This window comes from Crinia signifera, chromosome 6 (genome assembly GCF_055691185.1).
Source record: "Crinia signifera chromosome 6, ASM5569118v1, whole genome shotgun sequence".
NCBI classification, from domain to species: Eukaryota; Metazoa; Chordata; class Amphibia; order Anura; family Myobatrachidae; genus Crinia; species Crinia signifera.
The window spans coordinates 164,352,377-164,363,689 of NC_139222.1; the positions used below are offsets into that span (position 1 = coordinate 164,352,377).

The window sequence follows — 11,313 nt, forward strand, 5'->3', positions numbered from 1 at the left end:
CTAGCGTTCAAATGCTGTCACAACGGCACATTGCTGTACATCGTTTCTAATTGTTCCAACCTCCTACTGTGCTGTTTATTACAGTGAAATGACACTGCTATATTAAGAACATTTTATGTCACAATTACAATAAAGTATATTAAAAAGAATCTGAAATAGAAGTACTGCGGCAATTTTCACTAGAATATATGTGTTTATAAGACAGACATCATCCAGGTGCAATGATATACAAATGCAAAGCAATAAAGATATTTTATAATATGGGAATTATTACATCATAAATAAACTATGCTTTGACACCAATAAATCTATATCTATATATAGCCTATTGCACCCCAACCTGATTGTACTCCATCTGAGTATTCTACCAGGACCAGTATAGCATTTCTGTCAGTGATGGGGTCATGGGTGCAATTCTGGCCTTGACCATGTCTATGTGAAGATTGTATGTTTTATCTGTGTTGAGTCTGTATGTTATCTCCCACTCTTTGTTTGTTTGTTTAGCTTTCTTTTGGGGTGTTTCAGTTTCCTCCAACAGTCTCAAAAATATACTGGTTAGTTAATTGATTCAGCTTGGTTAGTAAAGAAAAAAAGCACTCAACTGGGCAAAACTACATTCACTGCAGGTGGGGCTGATGTAATATATGCAGAGAGATGTAGATTTGGGTGCTGCAGCAGCGGCTCCTACCTCATTGTAGGAGTGGGACTGCCACTGTCCACAATGCTGGCACATCCCCCCCCCCCGCCCCCAGCACTTCACGCAGCACTTCATATACAGACTCACACACAAATATACAAATGCCTTATATGAAATTACTCAGCACAGTATCATGGTGTGTCCAATTGTAACTATAGATGCCCGAGTTGCATGGGACCTGGCAGTTCTCCCACGCCATGCTTCTCTCGCTTCATGTCATTTTGAGAATAGATGTAAGAGGACACATCTGTATTAATAATACTACTTAATACTCTATACATGGGGTGAAGATGTACGTACTTGTGAATGTTGTATTTTAGATGTCATAACCTTTTTGGGATATTATTGGTCTCCTAACACAACTTTCAGTGTTAAATATTGCTGACTATTTCAGATATGAAGGTTGAAATTCAATAGGACGAGAAATTCAGAAAGTGAGAGATTTGGTGAGAAATCTCCAGTTTTTTTAAAGCGGCAATCACTTACACTGCAAAACCAGTTTAATTTTGCTGTGTAAATGATTGACGCTTTAAAAAAACTGGGGATTTCTTACCAAATCTCTCACTTTCTGAATCTCTCGTCCTATTGAATTTCACCCCATATGTCTGAAAATATGGGAGGGTTTTGAAAAAAAAAAGTGAGTGGATATATCGTGGGATCCAAAAGGGGGTGTGACCACAGGAAATGTCAGAATAAAGAGGAGGGGAACACTAGCCTATAAAGGGGAAAGATTTTCCTTCCTTCAAGGAGTGATCTTAAAGGGCAATCCCGTGCATCGTCAGTGACATATTCCATCATCGGACAGAGAACATTGCTACAGAATGCAGCATGGCCCACGCACACCACACCCCCACTGTCACTTATCATAGCTGGAATCGGCCATTGTTCACCATACAGCTGATGTGACCTGTGTGGCGGCACCACTGACACACTAGAGATAATGCCCTGTGGTCAATTTATCATATAATATTTGCAGTATATCTCTTTCACGAATGTTAATAATTCCAAGGATGTAAGATGAGATGAAGCACTTCCTCCAGTTCCGACAGAAGAAGCTGTCCCCTTAGCTTTCTATGAGGGCTGCTAGGCTGTCTGATTTGCCAAACTCATTCACTTAGCTTGTTGTTGCCTATGGACTACATTTGCAGTATTTATCTGGAGAATGATGTGCAGGATGCCTCCCCGCTGCTTCCACACATGCGCCACCAGACATTGTGGATGCAATCATTTAACTTTTGCTGGTTGCCACTATGGGCTCCTATAGGTATTGCTTTTGATTGTGGTCAAACATGCTGCATTAGTAAATCTAGCGCTCATCATTAGTATACAGATAGCAATTTATTATCTCACAGAGGGGACCATTTTTCATTGAATATTTGAGACTTGAATACAACGCCCGCCCCCCTTGCACGTCAATTTCCCTGCACACATGTTAATGGATGTTTAGCATAATCATCCATTCACAGCCTTGAAAGCAGGTCAAAATCATTCGATGGTCGTCGACCATCGAATAATTTTGCAAGCGCTCGCAGATCTAAGACACCTCTCTGGTGTCTCAGATCTGCAGGTCTCTGTATGGTAAGCGGGTGGACAGCTGACATCTGCTGACGTCAGCTGCCCTCCCCCACAAATTTCCATGGGAACGCCCAGCGTTTTAAAGGGAACGCCCATGAAACGGTGACCACGGCCCGCCGTCCCACGCCCCCCAGTCGCACTGCTATGTGCGAGCAGCCGGTGAATAATCAATACGCCATATAAACGCGCATGCCCAGTCTATAAGAACCGCTCCCCTGTGCGAACGCACTGGGGAGCGAATCAATAAGAATAACATTCCTAGTACGTGACGTGGGAGATTGGCATAACAGTGTTTCCATTCAAATATAAACCCGCCAGTTGACTTTCCATAATCATCTTAATCATAAAGTTCTTAGAAAGGCCTGGGTTCAGCTAAGTAATGGAAGATATTTCTGTAGCTATTTTTATCAATGGAGATTGCAGTTTTCTCCAAACAATAAAGATAGCTTTTTTGGAGGTTGACAACACTCCCCCCTCTCTCCCTGTCAATGACAGCCACATGACGCGGCCGGGGGCGGCATCGGGACTGGGGTGTTGTGTATAAGATGTGCGTCTCTGGCAATGCTGCCATCCGGGCCCCATTTTTATCTGGGCCCGGGACTCAAGTACCCCTAGACCCCCCCTGTTGACGGCCCTGGGTCTATAGCTAATGTAGCCTGTAGGCTACTTTTTCAAAATGTAATGCAATAGAGAGATAGATCTTTGGATCCATCTCCAGCAGTAAACACTAACACATGCATGTCACAATGGTCACGCATGCGCATTAGGAAATTCTGGTCTGAACACGGCTTTACCCTGGTACTGGCTCTTAAATCAATGTCCCAGCAGGCTTCTAGAAAATCTCTCTAAAAAGTAATTTTGTATCACTCCTATATGTGGCGATAAGGAATGTGATAAATAGGCCCCTTGGGGACAGATGTATCAAGCTTAATAAAGTGGAGAGTGATAAATAACTAGCCAATCAGATCGCAATTGTCATTTTTCAAACCCAGACTGTAACATAGTAGTTAGGAGCTGATTGGCTTCACTTCCATTGTATCACTTTTTGAAGCCTGATACATCTGGCCCAGCTAGAGCATATCATTATGTAGAACCTATTCATGGGGCTTTTCCATATATATATATATATATATATATATATATATATATATATATATATATATATATCTCCTATATATTTGGCTACATCTGTCACTCAAAGTGGGTGTCTGTGTCTATAACGCTCTGTTCCTGGACTTTCCTCTTAATGTGTGATTGCCTTCATCTGTGCTGAACACCTTTCTGAGAAATTAACCTGTTTAAAACAGGTGATGGCAATCATACATTAAGGGGAAGTCTAGAAACAGAGCATTGTGTCCCTCCTGGAGAGGGTCATGTTGGGAGGTATGTGACAGAGAACCAGCCCAGTGAGCCCACAGAGTGCCAGACACCCACTGCCTTCCCATGTTGCCCAGTACTGCTACTCCACAGCCACCAGGTGACCCCCCCCCCCCCCCCCCCCCGATTCGCGGAAAAAACACCCCCCCGCGACCTCCCCTTGCACGATTGGCGGCACCCCCCCTGCGACCCCCCTCCCGCGATTCGCGGCACCCCCCCCCCGCAATTCGCAGCAGCCCCAGGATTAAATGGCACATGCAAAACACTGACATGGCTATGGTCGACAATGAAAAAGGTTGACATGAGTTTTTGAAGATTTATTTCTAATTTTTTTAATTTTTTCATATTCATTGTCATGTGTCGACATGGACACCAATGAAGTGGCACACTTATGTCAACATTTACATGTGTTGACCTTTCTGTGTTGATTTTTTCTTGTGGCGATTCGCGTCACACCCCCCCGCAACCCCCCCTCCCGCGATTCGCGGCACCCCCCGTGACCCCCCACCTCCCGCAATTCGCGGCAACCCCCCCCGCCGGAACCCCTGTGAACCCCGCCCTCCCGCGATTCGCGGCACCCACCCCCGCGACCCCCCCTCCCGCAATTCGCGGCACCCCCCCGTGATTCGCGGCAGCTCCAGAATTAAATTGCACATGGAAAACACTGACATGGCTATGGTCGACAATGAAAAAGGTTGACATAAGTTTTTGAAGTTTTTTTGTCATTTTTTGAATATTTTCATATTCATTCTCATGTGTCGACATGGACACCAATGAAGTGCCACACTTATGTCAACATTTACATGTGTTGACCTTTCTGTGTTGATTTTTTCTTGTGGCGATTTGCGTCACACCCCCCCACCCCCCCCCCCCCCACAACCCCCACTCCCGCGATTCACGGCACACACACACACACACCTCCCCCGCGATTCTCGGCACCCCACCCCGTGACCCCCCCTCCCGTGATTCACGGCACACCCCCGCGACCCCCCCTCCCATGATTCGCCGCAACCCCCGCCCCGTAACCCCCCCTCCCGCGATTCCCACCCCCACGACCCCCCCCTCCCGCGATTCGCGGCACCCCCCGCGATTCGCGGCAGCTCCAGAATAAATTGCACATGGAAAACACTGACATGGCTATGGTCGACAATGAAAAAGGTTGACATGAGTTTTTGAAGTTTTTTTTTTCATTTTTTGAATGTTTTCATATTCATTCTCGTGTCGACATGGACACCAATGAAGTGCCACACTTATGTCAACATTTACATGTGTTGACCTTTCTGTGTTGATTTTTTCTTGTGGCGATTCGCGTCACACCCCCCCCACCCCCCCGCAACCCCCACTCCCGCGATTCACGGCACACACACACCCCCCCGCGATTCTCGGCACCCCACCCCGTGACCCCCCCTCCCGTGATTCACGGCACACCCCCCGCGACCCCCCCTACCATGATTCGCCGCAACCCCCCTCCCGCAATTTGCGGCAACCCACCCCGCGACCCCCCTCCCGCGATTCTCTGCAATCCCTCCCCTCCCGCGATTCGCAGCATCCACCCCCCCACAACCCCCCTCCTGCAATTCGCGGCACCCCCCGCGACCCCCCCTCCTGCAATTCGCGGACACCTAAGTTGCAATACAGGGCATCTTTCATACAATTCTAACCATATTTCTCATATACAAACGTTCACAAATTAAGGGGGCGCAGCCCCTTACGACGGTGTGAAGAGCGCCCGTAGGGCGCGATGAATCACCTAGTATATATATATTTCTTTATCAGTACACATATTTTCATTATTCTCTGATTAATTCTGCTGCAAATAAATTTGTGAATTCTCAGTGGTTTTATGGTCACAGTCATCTTAGAGGCAACATTCCTCCACATTGTCCAACATGCCATCATTCCCTGGGCTCATTGTTAGCACTCCCTTACTAACTATTGCATTACAATGAAGAATTCTTGTGCTATTTATAGCATTTTAATATTTGAAACCAATATATTATAAACGTTCCCAGCTGTGTAAATATTATCATTGGTCGTTTATTACTAATGTACTTGGCTCTGAAAAGGGTATTTTTTTTGTACTCTAAAGCTTGCAATCAAATATGTGTTTCCCTAAGCGAATACAAGCGAGGGGAAAAACAGCTGGACAATCTTTTCTGGAAGCTGTGCGCCCAACGTAACCCTATTCTCAATCGCTGTGTGTAACACATTACAGAACTAATCATTATCAGTATGGTAACACAGCTCATAAAATTCTGCTCAATAAAATAAGCCTGATCTTCTTCCCCACGGGCTACTTGTCCAATATCATTTCTATACAAACCTAAGCCTCTACTTTCATTATGATTACAAAGCTGTCAGTGATCGTCACTTACATATGGTTCATGACCTAGCAGTTGCACACCCTCCCCCATTACCACGAACAGGGAAAGGATAAAACAATGGGACAAAATAATATGATAATAAGGGTCATTGCATCTGGAGGGCTACTTGATTCCTGGGTTAGCTACACTCTCTGACCATTACATGCTCGCTGATTTTCTTAGGTGTCTTGGTGTGTTTATCCTTCTGAATTGTGCGCATGTCAGTGATGCCTGTAACGTACCACTTATAATGAACCTGCCAATGTCACCTCCATTTCTTTCACACAGCATATAAAGTTTATAGCACATCGAGGCAATGTGTGTCATTCACCTCTACATAAGAATACAATTTAGTATTCTTGAATTTCAATTACAAGAAGTGGGGGTGAACAGGAAGCTACATTCGCATGACAACTGTTGGGGGGACAAATGCCCTGATCCTCAAATCAATGAATAACCCGCTAGTGCTTTACACAGCCATATGGTGTTTCCAATGACATGTTGAATATTGGTTAAAAAACACATTTTGAAAATAAAATATGCTACATAAGGTTGGTGACATTTCAGATGACCTATAATGTAGGACAATACTGCTGCATAAAATGTTTAATCTTTATAAATATTAATAAACTGTATTTCAGTGTGCTAGCATAATTTGCTAAATGTCTTGACCAATTATATAAATGCATCCTAGGGGGAAAAAATATGACATATTGCATAAGGCCCGTCTGCGGTGCTGTTGATTCTTCTGTGTATGGCGATCTTTCATCTTTGGCCTAACAACCTTAATCCACGGTTAATAGAAACACTCAGAACTACAAATATAAGCATTTCTCAGAATGCAGGAGGTGTTCAGATTCAAAATCTTAATTAAGAAGATTGATCTATATTTGAAAATTAAAAATGCAAAGATTCCAACCATTTCAAAGGAGGGAATTCCCCAAGCTGCTGTTTAGTCAATTAAATAGATGGTCTGATTAGATAAATTCATAATGAATGAATAAATCTAAACCCAAACCGCAAAAAGGATTGTTGGCTTGCGGAGGCGGCTTGTTTATATAGAACAGCAGTAGATTTAAAAGACGATTGTAGGGTTAAAGGGACACTCACCCAAATGATGTATAATATATATTTATGTTTAAACAAGGAGAACATAGTTATCTATACCATATTGTTTTGTTTTATTTTTTATAAATGAAGTAGATTTTAATTAGTCAGGAAAGAAGATACAAATTGAGTACAGTGGACCTCTGCACTAATTGATCCCAAACCAGTGATCCGAAAGAAAGATATTAATTCGGCATTCTATTTCTGTACTATTGATCACAGTACAGTTAATTTTCAAAGTGGTAATTTGATTTAGGTCAAGTGGGCTTACAGGGTATAATATATCATGTCAAACTCAAGGCACACTGACAACAGGCTAATGTGAAAGGTGTGGTGCTGTACCTAGTTCATTTATTGGTGTATACATAGAAATGGAAACAGGTAGTTACTGGTCAGTCACAGTACATGACAAATTAAGATTCCTTTATTGTAGTCTCTCTGCCTCCTAAGCACTGTGGACGATCTGTTCCAATGGATGCTGTTAAAACACATATTTTACCCTTGCAGGATTATTTAGTTCAATTGGAGCTACCAATTAATTACACATAAGGTACATCCTCACTGTTTCTTCATGTATTTACTGAAGGCTATACATTATTCACTGATACTTTCCAAATGAATGCATCCCTCACAAAATTCCCCAAATACAGTTCTTATAGGCGCAGAAACACACATCCAGTATGAGCTGTTGGAGATCTTGAGACAGAACATGACAAAGTATATGAAGTGTGACTGAGAGTGCATTTGTGAATGGGAATATTCTCTTTCAGGTGATAAATATGTCTTGTAACTAAGGAGAAGTTATAATAACAGCTGATTGGAGACCATAGACCATAACTTGAAGCATATATCATGGTAGTGTCTCTTTAAAACCTGTTAGTGTGATATACAGAAGAGTCAGGCTGCAGGGAGAACTGGCTGATGCTCCATAGTACATAGTAGAAGAGGGGAAAAGTTGCACTACTGATTGTATCATGCCATAGGAAAATGGCTGAATGTGTGATGCAGGGAAAATGTCAGCGATTGCAGTGATTATAAATATGTGAGGAGACAGGCAGCGACGATAACCCGAGCATGCCAAGAAGGGGGAGTCTGGGGCACGGGACACTGCTGTCTGAGTGTGAGTGAGCAGAACAGTGCTAGCTGAGTGTGAGTGAGACTGCGGGGCTGCTGCTGCTGGGGAGATGCAGCATGATGCATGCACCACTGCTGCTGGGGACATAATCGGGCTGGCGCTCTGCTGATCGGATGTCACACGGGATATGGGAAGTAAACAGACATCATCGTGTCAGGGAGACAGCATGAGGGAAGCAGCAAGAGGTCACCCGAGGCAGGGTGAGGGGCAGAGAGCACAGGTCAGCACACACAGAGCACGGCGCAGCATACAGGTGGGAGATGGTCAGAGCATATTACAGCAATCGCTCCTAGTTACTGGGAACCTAGGAAAGGATGCATAGACACTATACAGCAGCTGCGGTATATACTGTATGTACTGTAGGTGCAGTATATATACTGCATGGTGCTCTGCAGTATCCAGGCAAGGGGCTCCCCGTACATATACTGTGGCATTACTGCAGAAGTGTTACAAGGTATCAGCATGCAGCAAGTGCTGCCCCGGAGCCGCAGGGGCGCTGGGGTCAGAAGTGTTCGGCAGAATTAGGGGCAGCCCGTCCAGATTAGCAGCAGCCAGCAAGTGGTAGTATGCGCATACAGGTGAAGAAGGGGGGGGGGGGGGGGGTGACGTGAAACAGTGTGTGTGCTAGTTGGGTTTTAGGGTGTACAAGGGTTACCCAGGCCCCGAGTTGGTCGGTCCAACTAGTCTTTTCGGGTAATGTTTGAGTTATCCGGCCAACCTCATGGCCCCTTTCTGTTTTATGAATGGGCTTTAAACTGAGCATATGATAAGGGGCCCACTTTCCCCTGTCTGGTCACTACCGCCCCCCACTTCAAAAGCAGCACTGCGGAGAATTAGCTCCCCCCTCTCCCCCACCTCCCCGTTGTCAGATTCCACCACTTACCTTGACTGGTGCCCCCCTCTCCTTCCTCACACTCTGTCAGGTTATTCAGCATCCTCTCCCAATCTCTCTCGGGTTCCTTTCCCTCTTTGCCAGGTACTGATGCCTAATACTGCAGCAGCAGCAGCGATGCTCAGTGTGAGAGAGGGAGAGACGGAGAGAGGAGGAGGAGGAGGAGGCTGCAGTGCAGAGATCCTTCAGCGCGCACACTCACAGCCCCATGCCCAGGGAGAGGGGGGAGAGGGAGGGAGGGAGGAGAGCAGGGAGGGAGGAGGAGGCAGGGGGACGTGGAGTGGAAAGAGAAAAATGGGGGAGAAATACAGACAGCCAAATGGGAAAAGGAGGGAGCAAATAACAGCAACAGAAAACATTATACATATAAAAGAGGGAGAGGGGTATTTAGAGGATGTGAGAGGGAAACACAGAGATACGAAATGTGGGAATTCCCTGATCTCTGTCTGGCTGATGAGTGTATGCTGACTGGGATCATGGCTATATACCAGGGAGGATGAAGCACACCGGAGATAAGAAGAGGTGCCTGTATCCTCTGTGTTACACATTCCAGCCCTCTACCCTCAACATCCACAAATGCTTCTTATTCTAATGATTGCAGTGCTCTGTATTAGGCACGGGTCATTACACAGTATTAGTGTAGCTCTGATCTGTGCTACTGACACCTTCATTAGCCGGGTGTCTGGCCACATCCATGCACATAACATTACACATCTCACTTACACCTCGCTTCTTATAGCCAAGTCTAATAGCAGCTACAATGGAGCAGGGTACCAGGGCTGATCAGAGGCTCAGTAGTAATCTCTGCTTCCTCGAATAACTAGCCATCATTATGCTGCCTCTTATGTACGGTAGGTTTTCACCTGTCACCCACCTGCTGGTGGTCACAGGGGTAAGCCTGGCACTCGGTTCCTGCTACAAATGTCATCAATCATTCAATGTTGCAATCTGAATGTTGGGCACACCTGCAAAATGCTAATCTGAGAATGGGCTGGTTACATTTGCAACAGGTCACAAATCCCAATAACTTCCTTTCTCCCATTAATCAATGTTGATTAGATTAGCAAACCCTGAATGCATTTGCTTTCAACAGCTCCTCTTTATATTATCGCTCATTTTTATTATGCTTTTAGTTTGTTTTTTCTCCCAGGAAGGGAATTTTTTTTTTTGCTGTAGAACATTTGTATTGTAAAAATGACTTGGCTCCATCACAGTGATCAGTTTCCACCAATAAATATGGCCTTTGTAGCCAGTTAATGTGCATTAATCACATGGTGTATTATAATGGAGATAAATTAGTATACAATCTTGATAAGTAATTTATGTACAGATTCAGAAATTTAATTTACTTGTAAGTGTATATAATCATATAGAACAAGCAGAAGACATCTTTCCCCATTCCTCCCTTCTTTCGTTCCCCTTCACTTTGATCATTCTTGTATTTCCTTTCTCCTCCACACCCCTTGGGAAGGAATCACTTAATCGTGTATTCTGGAGGCATAGCTGTTCCCCTCTGAGTAAGGATGATGCTCCAGAAACCTATATCCAGAGAGGACACTGCAGAAGGGGGAGGGGGGTGAACTGTCATTTATTTTCAGATGCAGTGACACTGGAAATCCTCACAATTCTGCAAGAATGCTGTAGTCTTCCCCTGTCCCATAGAAAAGTAATCAAATCAACAAGGTGCCAGCAGCATTATTTCATTTACTGTATGCGGAAAGTATGAAAGCAATATGGCCTTTCTACTGAACTGGTATATGACCTATATTAGATTGTGCTCTATGTCCTGCACACAGGATGCATTCAATGCAATGCTTGCTTCTTACCTAGGATATGTGTCCTAATGGGGTAGCTCTTTTGTATCTTAGGGGAAATACAGCTTGTTAAATAAAAAAATGACACATTCCTATACATTTAAGAAAAAACATGCACGAAAGTCAGAAACAATATTATTAAAGGGGTTCTCCACGTTTGTCCCTCGCCTTAAATAATGGCTTCTTTTCCCATAAAGTGGATCGGTTGGGGTGACTGAATTGCTACCTCTCATAAACCCTTATTTGTAAATGATGTGTATTGTCTGAAAGGAGTATTGATGTTAACAGCTCGGAAGATGTATTTAAACAAAGAGGCGTACCATCTCAGGAATCATGGCAGTAATATTTTGCTT

At 44.4% G+C, this 11,313-nt stretch overlaps 1 protein-coding gene across 1 annotated transcript in view; it reads right to left on the reverse strand.

Annotated features, from left to right (window-relative positions):
* SLC12A5 (solute carrier family 12 member 5) overlaps positions 1–9,330 on the reverse strand; it is a 72,402-nt gene extending 63,072 nt beyond the window's left edge. Inside the window, exon 1 of the mRNA XM_083147886.1 lies at positions 9,138–9,330. Coding sequence (XP_083004012.1) covers positions 9,138–9,189 — 52 coding nt within the window. The 5' untranslated portion in view covers positions 9,190–9,330. The remainder of the gene's footprint in view (positions 1–9,137) is intronic.
* Positions 9,331–11,313: the final 1,983 nt, after the last annotated feature.